This window comes from Nomascus leucogenys, chromosome 4, assembly GCF_006542625.1.
Source record: "Nomascus leucogenys isolate Asia chromosome 4, Asia_NLE_v1, whole genome shotgun sequence".
NCBI classification, from domain to species: Eukaryota; Metazoa; Chordata; class Mammalia; order Primates; family Hylobatidae; genus Nomascus; species Nomascus leucogenys.
The window spans coordinates 85,294,907-85,313,947 of NC_044384.1; the positions used below are offsets into that span (position 1 = coordinate 85,294,907).

General features: G+C 51.1%; 1 protein-coding gene across 1 annotated transcript; it reads right to left on the bottom strand.

Annotated features, from left to right (window-relative positions):
- Positions 1–99: 99 nt before the first annotated feature.
- Positions 100–9,591, bottom strand: RELA (RELA proto-oncogene, NF-kB subunit). The gene is made up of 11 exons (XM_003274199.4): positions 9,294–9,591; positions 8,649–8,675; positions 8,407–8,558; positions 8,157–8,305; positions 6,599–6,690; positions 6,141–6,272; positions 5,193–5,297; positions 4,762–4,974; positions 2,343–2,423; positions 2,176–2,250; positions 100–1,498 (listed from the first exon to the last, which is right to left on the bottom strand). Exons 1-11 carry the CDS (start codon positions 9,298–9,300, stop codon positions 876–878), a joined length of 1,656 nt encoding a protein of 551 aa, XP_003274247.2. The 5' UTR covers positions 9,301–9,591; the 3' UTR covers positions 100–875.
- Between the last annotated feature and the right edge of the window lie 9,450 nt (positions 9,592–19,041).

Genomic DNA, 19,041 nt, shown 5'->3' on the forward strand with positions numbered 1-19,041 from the left:
AGTGCACGCATTCACCCAGCTCTCTACCACCAATGTCTGGCCTGATGTGACTAGCAAAATGTGTGCTCAGTGTTTGCTGAAAAAAACCGAATCTCTAGCCAGCTTGGCAACAGATTTATTAGTTCAGAGTAGAAAGAGCAAGAGTCCATGTGCTTTGATTGTTCGGTAAAAACTATGCCTCCTGACTGGAGAGCTGCCAGCCTGCTCTCCCCCACTCTCTTAACAACTTGCCCTACTATTAAGGCACTTGAGAAGAGGGAGAGCAAGGAAGTCCCAGACCAAACCCCCTCTGGATCCTGGAGAGAGCCAGCGCTGTTGCACTGGTTTCCTTCAGCCACAGTTGAGCAAGGAAAGAGCCAGCAGAGACCTCTGTAGGGCAGGAAGGCCAGCCCCTCAAACGCTGGTGTTAGGCACAGGGACAATGCCAGTGCCACAGAGGGGCTGGTATCTGGGGCGTTATTTTGATTAAGCTGTAATGAATCCATGATGGAAGACACTTGATAAGGCTTTGTGGGCTCAAAGGCCTTACCTCCAGCCTGCTCCTCTCTCTAGGAGAGTACCAGAAGCTGGAGGATGGGGATGGGGGACCCCAGAGTTCCCTACAGAGAAGGGAGCTGACCATCAGGACGGGAAAAGTTTGAGTTTCCCCAGCTCCCCCCTTTCCAGAGAAGTTAATGCTTCTGCTTAAGCACCTCCAAAAAGAGAGAGAGATACAGATATTGCCAATAAAAGAATAAAATATGCCTCCCCCCTCCAAGGAAGACATCCACAAAGTTGGGGGCAGTTGGAACACACCCCACCAGAATCCGTAAGTGCTTTTGGAGGGCTTCAACCCCCTGCAACCCAGTGCTCTGGGGAGGGCAGGCGTCACCCCCTTAGGAGCTGATCTGACTCAGCAGGGCTGAGAAGTCCATGTCCGCAATGGAGGAGAAGTCTTCATCTCCTGAAAGGAGGCCGTTGGGGAGCCCCGGGGCCCCCAGTGGAGCAGGAGCTGGGTCGGGGGGCCTCTGGGCCCCTGTCACTAGGCGAGTTATAGCCTCAGGGTACTCCATCAGCATGGGCTCAGTTGTGTGGGGGGCCACGGGTATGCCCTGGTTCAGCAGCTGCTGAAACTCGGAGTTGTCGACGGATGCCAGGTCTGTGAACACGGCTGGGTCTGTGCTGTTGCCAAGCAAGGCCCCCAGGTCTTCATCATCAAACTGCAGCTGCAGCAGGGCCTCTGACAGCGTTCCTTCCCCAGCCTGGGTGGGCTTGGGGGCAGGTGGGGCCACAGCCTGAGGAGGGCCTGGGGCTAGGACTGGGACAGGGGCTGGGGCCTGGGCCAGAGATGATACCATGGCTGGAGCAGGGGCAGGGGCTGGAGCCTGGGGCAGGACTTGGGGAGGGGCCGGGGCCAAGGCTGAGGCCTGGCTTATCTGCCCAGAAGGAAACACCATCGTGGGAAACTCATCATAGTTGATGGTGCTCAGGGATGACGTAAAGGGATAGGGCTGGGGTGCTGGAGGAGAGAGACAGAGAGGCAGGGGTCAGAGAAAGCCCTAGATATCCACCCCATCCTCTGTGCCCCAGCCCCTCTTCATGGTGCTTAGGCTCAATCCCTCTCTAGGGAGTCACTGCCAACACCCTATCTCCTTCCTCTTACCCCATCTGACCCATGCTATAGCATCCAGTTCTAGCCACACCTCCACCTTGGAGTCCTCCCTGACTACTCAAGCCCACAAAACTCTCCCAGACTTTTAGAGGAAGGGACACTTTGAGAGATAAGCTGGATTCCTCAGTTTACAGCTTAAAAAACTAAGTCCTGAGAGGCAATGAGCCCATGGAGCACCAAGTGAGCAGCGGCCTGAAGTGGACAGCTTGTCAGTTTTTGAGCCTCGCACCGGCACATACATCTTGCTAATTTAGAGGTGATTTTTGTTCTCCCTAATTCAAGTGAGAGATGAGAGCAGAGATTCTGCATTTTTAACTTCTGAATCCCAAGATACCCAATATAGGATTTAACTGGCACAGTGGTTCCCAGGCTTCAGTGTGCATTGGCATCCCAGGAAGTCGCTGGTTCCTGTGCCATCCTTTCAAAGCCTCTGATTCAGTAGGCCCAAGAGTCAGCATCTCCACTGCTCCTCAGCTGAACAGAGCTGAACCTGTCGTTCCAGTGGGACAAAAGGAAATCCTTACCTGGCTTGGGGACAGAAGCTGAGCTGCGGGAAGGCACAGCAATGCGCCGAGGTGGAGGCCGGGGGTCGGTGGGTCCTGTAGGGCAAGGGCTGGGTCAGTTCTCAGCCCCAGGGTGTCCCCTCCCTGCCCACTGCCTTCCTCTCTGGCTTTGCCAGTCCCCATCTCACCGCTGAAAGGACTCTTCTTCATGATGCTCTTGAAGGTCTCATATGTCCTTTTGCGTTTCTCCTCAATCCGGTGACGATCGTCTGGAAAAGTAGGGGAGAAGTGGGACTTGCTCTCCTCAGGTGGGCCCCCAACACTCTCAAAGGCCCCTCAGGAGGAAAGTGAGGAGCCAGGCTTTCCCAAGACCCGTTCTCCCAACCTTCTCTGCCAATGAGAAGGGATGTGTGACGCTCAGCAGTTCTGAGAATTGCACAGCTTTTGGAGGCCTCTCTTGGCTGAATCTGCCCCTCTAAGACCACATGGTGAGGCCGAGTACAGGGGCCATGCTCTGGGGAAAGAAGAGCGCTGGGGAGCCCCGGCCTGCAGCTCACGCCTTCCTGCACTGCTCATATCCTGGCTCACTGTCAGCCTCCACCCAGGCCTGGCGAGAATTCCTTGGCACTCTGGGGCAGCTGAGGCACAACTGCCTTAAGACTTCAGCAGAGACTCTTATTTTTATCTCTAATGGTTTCATATTTTAGTCAGAGCTTTCAGAACTGGCTTTCTAATTACAATGGTACTTCAGTAGCTCCAAAGCACCTCAATTCCATCAATTCAAAGACAACCTCATCATCCCTCAAAAACTAGGTTCTTTCTCCTGTATTCCCTGACCAACCATCTGCCATCTGCCCTGTCACCAAAGCTGGAAACCTTGGAATGATTATCTTCTTTTCTCTCACTCCCCACCACTAACTTGACACATATTTATCAAGTGCCTCCCTTCTAGACACTGGGGATGTGGCCGTAAGCACACAAGGTGTCTGCTCCCAAAAAGTTGGCATCCTAGTGAAAAAGTGAGAGGGACACAACCATATACACAAACCAGAAAATCTCGGCCAGGCGTGGTGGCTCATGTCTGTAATCCCAGCACTTTGGGAGGCCGAGGCAGGTGGATCACGAGGTCAAGAGATCGAGACCATCCTGGCCAACATGGTGAAACCCTGTCTCTACTAAAAATACAAAAAATTAGCCGGACGTGGTGGTGGGCACCTGTAGTCCCAGCTACTCAGGAGGCTGAGGCAGGGAGAATCACTTGAACCCGGGAGGCAGAGGTTGCAGTGAGCTGAGATTGTGCCACTGCACTCCAGCCTGGGTGACAAGAGTGAGACTCTGTCTCAAAAAAAATAAAAAATAAAAATAAATAAATAAAACCAGAAAATCTCAAGTGACAGTGGTCCAGGAAAGATATAGTGATGTACCGATACCGGAAGTGAGGTCGGGGCAGTCTAAATGTAGAGGGAAGGACTAATTTAGAGGTCAGGGAAGGACTGGCATGAGCCACTTGCATTAAAACCTTGGGCCAGGCATTCCAAGCAGAGGCAACAGCTAGACACACGTCCTGAGGTGAGACTGAGCTTGGTCTGTAAGATGCAAAATGGCTGCAGGGCTGAAGGGTAACTGAGGACAGTGGTGGAGATGTGAACTTGCTTTGCTATTCCTTCTGTAAGGTTTGTGCCGCATCTTCTCTTCCTGGACTACAGCAACATTTTCCAATATGGCCTCCCTGCTTTGAGTCTGTCTCTGATCTTCTACACGTGGCCTCCTGAGTCAACTTCCAAATCTGCCCCTGCCACCTCTCTGCTTAGAGGCCTTCAGCTTAACCAGGCCCTCCTATCTCTGAGCCTGTTCACTGCCCAACATCAGCTCAAACCACAAAGATGGCCCTGAACAGGCCGTGCAGTTGCCAACACCCCTTCCCTTCCAGGTGCTGGGCCACCTGCCTGGAGAACACACCTCCATGTCTTTCTCCAGCTTCAATGCCACCTTCTCCATGCAGCTGTCTCCAGATCCCTGGAGGCCACCATGCCCCCATGCTTCTCTGTGCACACCTCTGTTTCACATGTCATTCTGTGACTTAAGGATCTGTTTTGCACATTTGTCTTCCTCAAGTGACTGAGATTCTGAAGGGCAGGGAGCATGTCTTACTCATTTTTTGTATTCACAATACCTGGCACAGGCCCTAAAACCAAGTGGACACTCAAACCTCGACCAAAATGTGGCTGGGCTGTATGGTAGTGACAAGACAACCAGTGTGGCAAAAGGACCCTGAAGCCAGATGGCCTGGGTTCCAGCGCTGACTCTGCTACTTACTAGCCACGTGAACCCAGGCGAGTTGGCCACTACCTCCTACTTCAAAAGGGTCATGAGATTAAAATCAGGTAATCCAGTGGAGTGCCTGGAATAGGGGTAGATGTGTAGTACTAGCTCAGTGTCTGAGGTATCATTATTATTAAATGAGGCAAGAAATGGATTCCAATTTCTTGGATCCCAAGATCTGACTCCAGCTTCTGGCCCTCAACTACAGCCCCAGACATGCAGTCTTGGCCTCTCTCTCACGGCACAGAGCCCAGCTGCCCTGATGCTGCCACCCTAGCTGTGTACCTGTATCTGGCAGGTACTGGAATTCCATGGGCTCACTGAGCTCCCGGTCGGAAGGCCGCCGCAGCTGCATGGAGACACGCACAGGAGCCTGCAGGCTGGGGTCTGCGTAGGGAGGGGTCCGGAACACTATGGCCACTTGTCGGTGCACATCAGCTTGCGAAAAGGAGCCTCGGGCCTCCCAGCCTGGTCCCGTGAAATACACCTCAATGTCCTCTGCAGGAAATGCAGGGGCAGTGTGGGTCAGTGTGTCTAACCCTCCATGGTCTCCCCCTCAACTTCTGATGCTTGTCTTCTGATACATCACCCTGTGGCCCACCTGAGGCCCCCGAGGCACAGGAGGAAGTATCCAAAGCCAGTTACCTGACACTCCCCTTCTCTGCTCAGCTTCACCCCTTGCTCCCAAGAGCCCACCCCTGCCTCCTGATGTGTACCTTTCTGCACCTTGTCACACAGTAGGAAGATCTCATCCCCACCAAGGCAGCTGCCAGAGTTTCGGTTCACTCGGCAGATCTTGAGCTCGGCAGTGTTGGGGGCACCTGAGGCAGTGAAAACAAGCAAGGATGACCTGAGCCACCAGAGGTCCCCAGGGTGGCCTGCAGGAGATGCAACTTCCCTGCCCAGCCCTGAGTCAAGGTTGCCCAGAGCTTGCCACCTACACCTTTGCAGCCAAAGTCAGATCTTATCAGCTCCTCACCCCAACCGATTCAACAAGTATTTGCCTACTGTGCGCTCAACACTGATCTAAGCAAGGAGAATACAACCACATACAAAACCTAAACCTCTCTGCTCTCACGGAGCTTATAGTCCAGTGGGTGCCAATCTGATCACACTCTTTCTCCACCTGACCAAAGCAATCTTTAAGGCCAGTCCATACCCACCTTGGCAATGAGCCCTTCCCTCCTGACCCCCAGTTTATCCTGGTTTCCCATCCTTGGGACTCCAGATTCGTTTTATTTCCATTCATCCTGCTGGTTACTTAATTAAAGACTGCAGCTGATCAGTCAGCCCAATTCGTCTGTGGGCTTCCATCACTGAATCATCATTCTCAAACACTATCTTGTTCCTGGGAGTTCATTTCCTAGAGTCATTATCGCAGTTGTGGGCACACCACCTTCTCATCACACAATACTGAAAATGCCCATTTCCCATCAGACTCCCTGCTAGACTTCCTGCCAGGCCAGAGCTACACCTCAAGGACAGCTCTGGGTCTTCTTTGCCCTCTCTCCCCAGTCAACAAAGAGCTGGGCAGAGAAGAAGAGACAAATACGCAAGATGAGTGAATGAAGCCAGAGCATCTCTTGTAGGCCACACTCACCCCAACCCCCTTCCTCCTATTCAGGCCCACCCTCTCCCCTTTCTGCGTCTCCCTCGCTACTCACGATTGTCAAAGATGGGATGAGAAAGGACAGGCGGCAGGCGGAGGGGCCTGCCTGATGGATCCCGCACTGTCACCTGGAAGCAGAGCCGCACAGCATTCAGGTCGTAGTCCCCACGCTGCTCTTCTATAGGAACTGCCAAGAAAACAGGCGATCAGGAGAGCAGGGGAAGTGGGGATATAAGTGCTATCAGTGGGGGCAGGGAGCTCTGCGCTGGCAGGGCCGTTGGTGCGTGTGTGAAACACAAGTCCTAGAGGAGGTAGAACCCAGCAGTGACTCCACTGTGACCTGAATGTCATGTTCCCTCCTGGGCCTGAGTTTCCCAATGGTAAAGTGGGAGAGTTCTGAATGGGCACCAAGATTCCATCTTTACTGTGTCTTGGCCAGTGAGGGAGATGCAGGAAAGGCAGGCTGGGGAGGGTGACACAGGGTGTGGGTGTGGCAGGCAGGTTTGCCCTCACCTTGGAAGGGGTTGTTGTTGGTCTGGATGCGCTGATTGATAGCCTGCTCCAGGTCCCGCTTCTTCACACACTGGATTCCCAGGTTCTGGAAACTGAGCGCCCCCAGTCGTCTGTCCCATTGTCTCTCACAGAGCCCGGACCTTCCTGCCTTGCCCGGCCTGCTCCTTCCTACCCCGCCCACCCCCAGATCGTGGCTGCATGCCTAACCCTCTCCAGTGGCTTCCTACTGTGCTGCAACGAACTCTGTCCCTTCACTCAGCTGACAAGCACCTCTGTGCCCCCGCCTCTGCCAGCCTCCCTGTGGGCTCCCTGCTTACAACCACCGGGGCTCCTTTTCCATCCTCTAAACGCAGGACACTCATTCCCACCTCAAGGCCTCTGCACTTGGTTGGTCAGCTTGGAATGTTCTTTTCCTACTTCTCTCCTCCTTCTCACCATTCAAGTCTTAGCTGAGGGAGGCCTTCCCTGACCTCCCAATCTAAAGTCATCACACACCAGCTCCCCTAACTCCCCCACCCCAGGTTATCCTTCTATCCTATGACCTTGTTTTATTTTCAGGACTGAAACTGTTACTCTTGACAGCACCTTGTTTATTTATCTGTGTATTTATTTATTTTTAAGAGACACGGTGTCGGGCTGGGCACAGTGGCTCAAGCCTGTAATCCCAGCACTTTGGGAGGCCAAGACAGGCAGGTCACAAGGTCAGGAGATGGAGACCATCCTGGCTAACATGGTGAAACCCTGTCTCTACTAAAAAATACAAAAAATTAGCCAGGTGTGATGACAGACGACTGTAGTCCCAACTACTCGGGAAGCTGAGGCAGGAGAATGGCGTGAACCCGGAAGGTGGAGGTTGCAGTGAGCTGAGATCACACCACTGCACTCCAATCTGGAGACAGAGCAATACTCCGTCTTAAAAAAAAAAAAGACGAGGTGTCGCCCTGCCACCCAAGTGCAGTGGTTCGATCATAGCTTGCCGCAGCAGTGACCTCCTGGGCTCAGGCGATCCTCCTACCTCAGCCTCCCAAGTAGCTGGGACTATAGGCGCATTGCCACCATACCCAGCTAATTTATTTTTTGTAGAGATGGGGTCTTACTATGTTGCTTTGGCTAGTCTTGAATTCTTCGGTTCAAGAGGTCTTCCTGCCTTGGCCTCCCAAAGTGCTAGGATTACAAGTATGAGCCACTATGCCCAGCCTGTATATTTTTTTACGGCCTGTCTCTTAACTGCGATATCAACTCCAGGGAAGAGTGCTGGTTCGATGGTTTTCTTTCTCAAACAAGAGATGTGACTCTGAGGGACTTGTCCTTCCAGCTACAGGGGTCAGGGATTCAGAAGTGATTAGGGACCCATCCGTATCCCCTGGAGCTCTTATCTGCTAGAGTAGACGTACAAATAGATAATTTCAAGACAAATGGAGTTTACTTGCAGAGCTGAGTCAGGGCAAGGAGTGAGGAATTCTGCCCTGTGTCCAGAAAGGAGTAACACTGTAACGGCTACTTCATAGCCCGCCTCCTGTCCCCTCATGCTGGGCCTCCTAGCCTGCAGGGAGCTCACCTGTGGATGCAGCGGTCCGGGCAGAGCTCAGCCTCATAGAAGCCATCCCGGCAGTCCTTTCCTACAAGCTCGTGGGGGTGAGGCCGGTGAGGAGGGTCCTTGGTGACCAGGGAGATGCGTACTGTCCCTGGTCCTGTGTAGCCATTGATCTGTCCAAAGTACAGAGGCCCAGACATCCAAACCTGACTCCCAAACACAGAGGGCTGGGGTTCCACAGTCCCTTCCCCGCACACCCTGGCGCAGTGCTCACCTTGATGGTGGGGTGGGTCTTGGTGGTATCTGTGCTCCTCTCGCCTGGGATGCTGCCCGCAGAGCGCCCCTCGCACTTGTAGCGGAAGCGCATGCCCCGCTGCTTGGGCTGCTCAATGATCTCCACATAGGGGCCAGAGGCCTGGGCTGGCTCTGCCAGGGGACACCGCAGCCCCATTAGGCGGCTGCCCCCGCTGCCCTACCCCAGGGAGCACCTCCCCGACCGCCGCGGGGGCCACTTACCTGCCGGGAAGATGAGGGGGAACAGTTCTGAAAGGGGAGGGAGATCAGGGTCAGCACATACCCAGTGCCCATCCTCAAAAGAGGGAATCTGCTCTCCACGGAGAGGAGAAGCCAGGCTCCCTCCCAGGGGAACTGAGTCAGGACCTGCTCCCTAGAACCTGAGGTGAAACTAAGGGGTGGAGAAAAGGAACCAGAAACACCTGCTTCTTGAGGGAAAACGGGGTAAGGAATCCTTCTTCTCCCGAGGGAAGCTGAATCAGGGCCTGTTGTACTTTCATAAGGAAAACTGAGGGAGGGCACGCCCCACCTCCATCCAGAGAGGAAACTGGATCAGATGCGTTCTCCCATAATAGGGAAACGAAGGCAGAGCTGCCCCCATAGACGGTGTGGAGGGAAACTGAGTCAAGGTTCCCTCTGCTCCCCCACCCAGGGAGGATGCTGAGTCAAGGGCCCCCCTCCACCCAGAGGGGAAACTGAGTCAGACCCCTCCCCGCCTGCCCCGCCCCGCGCCACCATCCGGCAGGCCGACCGCTCCCTGCGTAGCGCCCGTCGGCGCAGGAAGGGACGGAAAGCGGCGCGGGGGCTCCCGCCACAGCCGCGGCGGCCCCGGCGCGGCCACCCCGCGGGGTCAGAGGGCGACCTCACCGTCCATGGCCGGGGTCCCGGGGGCGGGGCCGGGGTCGCAGCTGGGCCCGCGGCGTGCACTACAGCCGAGCCATTCGCCAGAGGCGGAAATGCGCCGCGCGCGCCCGCCGTCGCGTCACTGCCCGGAATCCGACCGCGCCTGCGCGCTGCCCCGCCGCCGCCCGGCGCAGGGGCCGGGAGCAAGTGCGCGCCCCGCGGAGGACGAAGAGGCCGCACGCACAGCCGCTGCCGGGGGTCGGGGCCAAGTGCGCGCCTCGCCGAGGAAGAAGAGGCTGGCGTGCCCGGTGGCTCGGCTAGCTCCCGGGTCCCGGCCCCGCCTGGAGGGTGGGTCCGCCGATTACTCACTTTGTTTTTAGGGGATTTCAGGGCCCCCTCCCGCCGATCGGCGGAGTTTGGTGATGTCACTCTGGGCCGGGTCTGGAGCAAAGCCAGGGCTACTGGGCTGCGGCCGCCCGCCCCGCGCAGGAAAAGGCCCGGCCGGGCCTTCTGCGCGGCAGAGGCCGGGTGGTTGAACTCCGCGCGGGTTTCCTAATCGCTAAAGGTGCCTTTCAGTGTGGCTGTCTCAGAAGCACGTTAAAATGTCCTACCCACCCCAATCTAGATGCGGGGTGTGGGGGAAGGGGAGCGGCCGGATCTCCCAGCCTGACAGTGCATCAAGAGCTTTGCGGAGCCTGCATCCCGGATGGGACGACTGAGTCCCTCCCGCTGGCGAGCTGGCCGAGGGCTCGTCCCTTTCCAGCTAAAGCGCCAGCTTACGATGCAGCCAAACTGCCGGCTCTCAGCGGCTATGGGAGCAGGAGGCCCCCAGGGGTAAACCCCAGAGCCTCGTCTCTCAAGCCTGGCGCTTGTGTCTCAGAAGGTCCGGGACCCGCAAGGGACACTTGAATCAGCAGGGTCACGACCCCCCAGCCCCTTGCCCCCGCCTGTGTTTGCCCTGGACCTCCAGCTAGGGCTGACCACTAATTCTGTCATGTGACCCCACAGTGCAGGTAGCTCCCCCAAGACCAAGCCCAAGGCGCGTCCGTGTGGGGGCTGGGGCTGGCGCACCCCCACCCCAGGCCTCATCCCCGAAGGAGGATGCTCCACTGCAGGGGGCGGAGTCTTCTCCAGATGGAGAAAGACTTTTTTATTTTCTCTGAATTCATCTTAAATTAGGAAATCATGTGGGAATTGGAAAAGATTGGAAATTCTGACTTGTTTCCCAGGCTCTGAAGAAACAGGAAGAGAAAAGTGAAAATAGTTAGCACCCCGCCCACTCATTTCAGTTTCTCCAGTGGCTGGCCCTGATTAGAAAAGTGTTTACTTTTGGCAGGGGGCGGGGGAGGCCGACTTCAGGTGACAGAATGGATTAATTAAAATCTTTGGTTAATGATATACAATTATCATTGAACCTTGCATGGATCCTCTTCTTAAAATTCATGTATATTTATAACTTTTAAATTAATACGATAAACACTCATGTACCCATTGCAAAACTCAAGGGGCCACCACCATCCAGAATTCTGTATTGTATTGTATTGTATTTATTTATTTATTTTTTGAGACAGGGTCTCTCTCTGTTGCCCAGGCTGGAGTGCAGTGGCACAATCTCGGCTCACTGCAGCCTCTACCTCTTAGGCTCAAGCAATCCTCCCACTTCAGCCTCCTGCATCGCTGGGACTACAGGAGCACACCACCATGCCCGGCTAAGTTTTTGTATTTTTTGTAAAGAAGCGGTTTAACCTTGTTGTCCAGGCTAGTCTTGAACTCCTGAGCTCAACTTTCCTCCCACCTTGGCCTCACAAAGTGCTGGGGTTACAGGCGTGAGCCACCACACTGGGCCAGAATTCTGTATTTTAAAAATTAATTAATTAATTAGTTTTTTATAAATAGAGATGGGTCTCGCTGTGTTGCCCAGACTGGTCATAAACTCCTGGGCTCAAGCGATCCTCCCACCTCAGCCTCCCAAAGTGGGATTACAGGCATGAGCCACCACGCCTGGCCCAGAATTCTGTATTTTAAAGAAAAAAAAAGTTACTCATATCTGCATGCCTACACAATATATCTTTTGGTTTTCCTTAGTTTTGAACTTTTTTTTTTTTTTTTTTTGAGACAAAGTCTCACTCTGTCACCCAGGCTGGAGTGCAGTGGCATTCTGCTCACTGCAACCTCTGCCTCCCAGGTTCAAGTGATTCTCCTGCCTCAGCCTCCTGAGTAGCTGAGATTGGGTCCAACCACCACGCCCAGCTAATTTTCTTAGTAGAGATGGGGTTTCACCATGTTGGCCAGGCTGGTCTTGAACTCCTGACCTCAGGTGATTTGCCAGCCTCTGCCTCCCAAAGTGCTGGGATTACAGGCATGAGCCACCGCACCCAGCCAGTTTTGAACTTTTATGAAGAGGGCATCATAGGATTTGTTGTCCTTTGTTACTTGCTTTTTGCACTCAACCTATTACTACAATTCATGTTTCATAGTTAATTCACTTTTCACTGCTGTATACTATTTTGTTGTGTAAATATACCACAGTTTGTTTATTCATCCTGAAGATGGGCATTTTTATTTTTATTTTTTTTTGAGATGGAGTTTCTCTCTCGTGGCCCAGGCTGGAGTGCAATAGCGCCATCTTGGCTCACTGCAACCTCCGCCTCCCAGGTTCAAGTGATTCTCCTGCCTCAGCCTCCTGAGTAGCCGGGATTACAGGTATGCGTCACCATGCCCAGCTAATTTTTTTTTTTTCTTTTGAGACGGAGTTTCGCTCTTGTTGCCCAGGCAGGTGTGCAATGGCACAATCTTGGCTCACTGCAACCTCTGCCTCCCGGGTTCAAGTGATTCTCCTGCCTCAGCCTCCTGAGTAGCTGGGATTATAGGTGCCTGCCACCACGCCTGGCTTTTTGTATTTTTAGTAGAGATGGGGTTTCACCATGTTTGCCAGGCTGGTCTCAAACTCCTGACCTTAGGTGATCCACCCACCTCAGCCTCTGAAAATGTGGGGATTACAGGCGTGAGCCACTGCATCCAACTAATTTTTTATTTTTAGTAGAGACAGGGTTTCACCATGTTGGCCAGGGTGGTTTCTAACTCCTGACCTCAGCTGATCTGCCTGTCTCGGCCTCCCAAAGTGCTATTACAGGCGTGAGCCACCGCACCCGGCCATGGGCATTTGGACTTCTAATCTTTTGCTACCATAAGCTTTAGAGCACTGAGCTAATGTGCAAAAACAGCAATCATGTAGTTTTTAAAACTTAGTCTGGGGTTAAAGAAGTATGTAAACAACTATGTTTTCTTAAAGATTTATAGGAGCATTGTGACTGGACCAAGGACAAGGAAGTTCCCAACCTCCTCGGACCCTCGCTGCTGCCCAGATGTCTGCCATGGGGTACTTCTTGGTCACACCCTCCTCCTCTTCCCTGCCCTTAACATAGAAAGAGCCTAAGATTGTACTGACTTAAAATGGTACTTCAGAACGCTGGTACACCATCCTCTCAGTCTTGCTGGCTTTCAGAATAAATCAGTAAACCTACTTTTTCTCCCACCAACGCCCCTATCAATTGGGATCCTCTTACCTCGGCCTCCCAGGTAGCTGGAAGCACTCACCACCACACCCAGCTAATTAAAAGAAAACCATTTTTTGAGGCAGGGTCTCACTCTGTTGCCATGCTGGAATGCTGTGGCATGACTCATTGCCCACTGCAGCCTCAAACTCCTGGGCTCAAGCAGTCCTCCCACCTTAGCCTCCCAAGTAGCTAGGACTAACAGCGTGCACCACCACACTCAGCTAATTTCTTTTTGTTGTTGTTGTTTGAGACGGAGTCTCGCTCTGTTGCCCAGACTGGAGTGCAGTGATGCGATCCCGGCTCACTGCAAGCTCCACCTCCTGAGTTCATGCCATTCTCCCGCCTCAGCCTCCTGAGTAGCTAGGACTACAGGCGCCTGCCACCACGCCCGGCTAATTTTTTGTATTTTTAGTAGAGACGGGGTTTTCACCGTGTTAGCCAGGATGGTCTCAATCTCCTGACCTCCTGATCCGCCCGCCTCGGCCTCCCAAAGTGCTGGGATTACAGGCGTGAGCCACCGCGCCCAGCCTAATTTCTTTTTTTAAAATTTTTAGTAGACACAAGATCTTGCTATGTTGCCAAGGCTGGTCTCGAACCTCTGAGCTCAGGCAGTCCTCCTGTCTCAGCCTCCCAAAGTGTTAGGATTACAGGCATGAACTACCAAACCCAGCTGAGTTTTTTAAAATCTTAATGAATGCATGGATTTAAATACGTTAGCTGTGTTTTAATCAATTATAGTTATTGAAATTTAAATTATTCATCTTTGGTTAGGGAGAACTTCTTCAAGTTAACCAACTTGTTCTTCAGTCCTTTTGACACAATTCCAATATGTGAGTCTTGGTGGCTCATACCTGTAATCCCAGCACTTTGGAAGGCTGAATGGGGCAGACCGATTGAGGCCAGGAGTTTAAGACCAGCCTGGTCAACATGGCAAGATCCGTATGTCTATTAAAAAAAAATAATAAAAAGCAATTACAGTAGGCTGTGATAGCTTCCTTGCTGTCTGGTATAAAAAGATATTTCTTTTCTTTTTTCTTTTTTTTTTTTTTTGAGATGGAGTTTCACTCTCACTGCCCAGGCTGGAGTGCTATGGTACAATCTCGGCTCACTGCAACCTCTGCCTCCCGGGTTCAAGCAATTCTCCTGCCTCAGCCTCCCAAGTAGCTGGGATTACGGGGGTGTGCCACCATGCCCAGCTAAGTTTTGTATTTTTAGTAGAGATGGGGTTTCCATGTTGGTCAGGTTGGTCTCGAACTCCTGATCTCAGGTGATCCACCTGCCTCGGCCTCCCACAGTGCTGGGATTACAGGCATGAGCCACAGCACCTGGCCTGAAAAGATATTTCTAGACTCATCTAGTAAATGTTCTGCCCCAGATCTGGAATCAGACAGCTTTCCAAGGAGTCCTGATTTCTCTTAGTAAGAAATGATATTTAAAGACTACAGCTTGAGTACTTCGGATACTTATTGCTACTAAGTCAGTCATTGTAGATGTTTTCAGTGAATAGTTAGTAATTTTTTTTTTTTTTTGAGACAGAGTTTCACTCTTGTTGCCCAGGCTGGAGTGCAATGGCATGATCTCGGCTCACTGCAACCTCTGCCTCCCGGGTTCAAGTGATTCTCCTGCCTCAGCCTCCCGAGTTGCTGGGATTACAGGCATGCGCCACCATGCCCGGCTAATTTTGTATTGTTAGTAGAGACAGGGTTTCTCCATGTTGGTCAGGCTGGTCTCCAACTCCTGACCTCAAGTGACCCGCCCACCTCGGCCTCCCAAAGTGTTGGAATTACGGGCGTGAGCCACCATGCCCAGCCAGTACTTTTTTTAAAAATGGGAGTCTTGCTCTGTCATCCAGGCTGGATTGCAGTGGTGGTGTGCTCATAGCCCATTGCAGGCTCAAACTCCTAGGCTCAAGTGATTTTCCCTCCTCAGGTCCCCCAGTAGCTGGGACTACAGGCACACACCACCATGCTCAGCTAATTTTTTATTTTTTAGTAGAGATGAGGTCTCACTATGTTGCCCAGGCTCATCTTGGACTCCTGGGCTCTAGCACTCCTCTTGCCTTAGCCTCCCAAAGTGTTGGAATTACAGGCATAAGCCACTGTGCCCAGCCTAGTTAGTAATTTTTTTTTTTTTTTTTTTTTTGAGATGGAGTCTTGCTCATTCTCCAGGCTGGAGTGCAGTGGCGCTATCTCGACTCACTGCAACCTCTGCCTCCCAGGTTCAACCAATTCCCCTGCCTCAGCCTGCTGAGTAGCTGGGACTATGGGCACGCGCCACCACGCCCTGCTAATTTTTTTGTATTTTAGTAGAGACGGGGTTTCACCATGTTGGCCAGGATGGTCTCGATCTCCTGACCTTGTCATCTACCTGCCTTGGCCTCCCAAAGTGCTGGGATTACAGGCGTGAGCCACTGCGCCTGGCTGTAATTTTTTTAAAATACAAAATGCATCAGGAGTTCATACTAATGTTTCATATTCAAATTTAGAATTACAGGGTTTTTAAATTTTTATTTATTTATTATTATTATTATTATTTTTGAGATGGAGCCTCGCTTTGTTGCCCAGGCTCACTATAACCTCTGCCTTCTGGGTTCAAGCAATTCTCTGCCTCAGCCTCCTGAGTAGTTGGGACTACAGGCACCTGCCACAATGCCTGGCTAATTTTTATATTTTCAGTAGAGACGGGGTTTCACCATCTTGGCCAGGCTGGTTTTACACTCCTGACCTCGTGATCCACCTGCCTTGGCCTCCCAAAGTGCAGGGATTACAGGTGTGAGCCACCGCACCCAGCTAGAATTACAGGGTTTTAACTTAACCTTAGTCACTTTACATATTTCTCCCATGTCAAAAATCTTGATTTTCTTTTGAGGAAATAGAAAAGTCCACTCTTAAATTAAGTCCATATGGAGTCTCAAGGGACCCAAATAAACAAAACAATCTTAAAAAAGAGAAACAAAGGTAGAGGACTCATACTTCCTGATTTCAAAACTTACTACAAAGCTACAGTAATCAAAACAGTGTGATACTAGCATAAAGACAGACATATAGGCCAGGTGTGGTGGCTCACGTCTGTAATCCCAGCACTTTGGGAGGTGGAGGCAGGCGGATCACCTGAGGTCAGGAGTTCAAGACCAGCCTAACTAACATGGAGAAACCCCGTCTCTACTAAAAATACAAAATTAGCCGGGCATGGTGGCCCATGCCTGAAATTCCGGCTACTTGGGAGGCTGAGGCAGGAGAATTGCTTGAACCCGGGAGGTGGAGATTACAGTGAGCCGAGATTGAGCCATTACACTGCAGCCTGGGCAGCAAGAGTGAAACTCTGTCTCCAAGAAAAAAAAAAAGACAGACATATGACCCATAGTACAGAATAGGGAGCCCATAAAAATAAAACCTTTCCATATACGGCTGAATGATTTTCGACAAGGGCGCCAAGACCATTCACTGGGGGAAAGGACAATCTTTTCAACAAATGGTTTTGGGAAAATTGGGTATCCACATGCAAAAGAATGAAGTTGACCCTTACCTAACACTATATACAAAAATTAACTCAAAATGGATCAAATGGCTGGAACTGGTGACTCACATCAGTAATTCCCGCACTTTGGGAAGCCAAGGCGGGAGGATCACTTGAGCCCAGGAGTTTGAAACCAGCCTGGTCAACATAGCGAGATCCTATCTCTACAAAAGAAAAAAATTAGCCGGGCATGGTGGTGCATGCCTGTAGTCCCAGCTACTCAGGAGGTTGAGACGGATCGCTTGAGCCCAGGAGTTCGAGTTCCCGGCAGTGAGCCGTGCCACTGCACTCCAGCCTAAGCGACAGAGTGTGACCCTGTCTCAAAAAAATAAAGAACTGGGGCCGGGCGCGGTGGCTCACGCCTGTAATCCCAGCACTTTGGGAGGCCGAGGCGGGCGGATCATGAGGTCAGGAGACCGAGACCATCCAGGTTAACACGGTGAAACCCCGTCTCTACTAAAAATACAAAAAAAAAAAAAATTAGCCGGGCGCGGTGGCGGGCGCCTGTAGTCCCAACTAGTCAGGAGGCTGAGGCAGGAGAATGGCATGAACCCGGGAGGCGGAGCTTGCAGTGAGCCGAGATCGCGCCACTGCACTCCAGCCTGGGTGACAGAGCGAGACTCCATCTCAAAAAAAAAAGACGAAGAGATACCACTTCACACCCATTAGGATGGCTGTTATCAGAAAAATAAGGTAACAGCTGTTGGCTGAGCAATGTGGAGATGTGGAGAACATGGAGAAATTCGAACACTTGTGAATTGCTGGTGGGAATGTAAAATGGTGCAGTCGCTCTGGAAAGCAGTATGGCGGTTCCTCAAAAAAATTAAACCATAATTAACACATGATCCAGAAATTTCGTAGTACTCAAAACTACTGAAAGCAGGAACTCAAATTGATATCTGTACATCAGTGTTCATAGCGGCATTATTCACAATAGCCAAAAGGCAGAAACAACCCAAATGTCCATTGATGCATGACCAGCGTGATAGTTAATTTCGTGTGTCAACTTGACCAGTCCAAGGAATACCCGGATAGCTGATAGAATATTATTTCTGAGTATGTCTGTGAGAGTGTTTCTGGAAGAGGTTAGTATTTGAATCAGACTGAGTAAAAGGATCCACCCTATCCAACGTAGGTGGCCATCATCGAATCCACTGAGGGTGCAAATAGAACAAAAAGGTGGAGAAAAGGTGAATTCTCTCCTTTCTTGAGCTGGGACATCCATCTTCTCAGACATCAGAGCTCCTGGAGGCCTTCAGACTCCGAGACATTACACCATTGGCTCACCTGGTCCTCAGGTCTTTGGACTTGGAATGAATTACACCACTGGCTTTCCGGGTCTTCCAGCTTGCAGATGGCAGATTGTGGGACTTCTCAGCCTCCGTAACTTTGTCATCCAATTCCCATAATAAATCGCCTCTTATATATCTGTATCTGTTTGGTTCTGTTCTGGAGATCCCGGATTAATGCAAATGGATTAACAAAATGCGGGCCGGGTGCAGTGGCTCACGCCTGTAATCTCAGCACTTTGGGAGGCCGAGGCGGGTGGATCACTTGAGACCAGGAGTTCAAGACCAGCCTGGGCAACATGGTGAAACCCCACGAAACCCTGTCTCTACTAAAAAAAAATACAAAATTAGCTGGGTGTGGTGGCGCACCCCTGTAATCCCAGCTACTTGGAGGGCTGAGGCAGGAGGATTGCGTGAACCCAGGAGACGGAGGTTGCAGTGAGCTGAGATCACACCACTGCACTCCAGCTTGGGTGACAGAGTGAGACTCCATCTCAAAAACAAAACAAAAGAAAAAAACCCAAAATGTGGTATATACATGCAAGGGAATAGTATTCAGCCTGAAGGAAGGGAATTCTGATACATGCTATATTGAGGAGCCTTGAAGGCCACATGCTAAGTCAAAGAAACCAGACACAAAAGGACAAATGTTATGTGATTCTACTTATGTGAGATACCTACAGTAGTCAAATTCATAGAGACAGGAAGTAGAATACCCATTACAAGAAGCTGGAGAGAAGGGGAAATGGTGAGTTAATGCTTAACAGATGCAGAGTTTATGTTGGGGATGATGAAAAGATTCTGGAGCAGGATAGTGGTGATTGATGGTTGCACACACAGTGTGAATGTACTAAGTGCCATTCAGTGGCACACTTATAAATGGGTAACATGGTAGATTTTATGTTGTACATATTTAACCACAGTTTTAAAAATCTCAATTCTTTCTCTGTTTTTTAATTTAATTTTATTTTAGAAATGGGGTGTTGCTCTGTTGCCCAGGCTGGTCTTGAACTCCTGGGCTCTGGGCTCAAGCAGTCCTCCCACCTCAGCCTCCCAAAGTGCTGGGATTACAGATATGAGCTACTGCACCCAGCCTCAGTTCTCAGTGACACCAACCCATTACTCATTTGCTTTATCTCACACTGTATACAAAACAGTTTCAGAATAATGATACCAACTCTACCTCCATAATGATTTCTTTTTTCTTTTTTTATTTTTCACAAAACTTATGACTCAAAATAATATGATTTCTGAAAATATATTTTTGTAGTTCTGGCCCTTAGGTTATAGCCCACTAGGGATGATAGTCAGATAACTTTGTTTTGAATCTCTTTGAATAGTTAATCTCCATAAAGTTATACCAGCAAATTGATACATAGTTTTATTTTCCTTTTTTAGGAATTGCTTTTT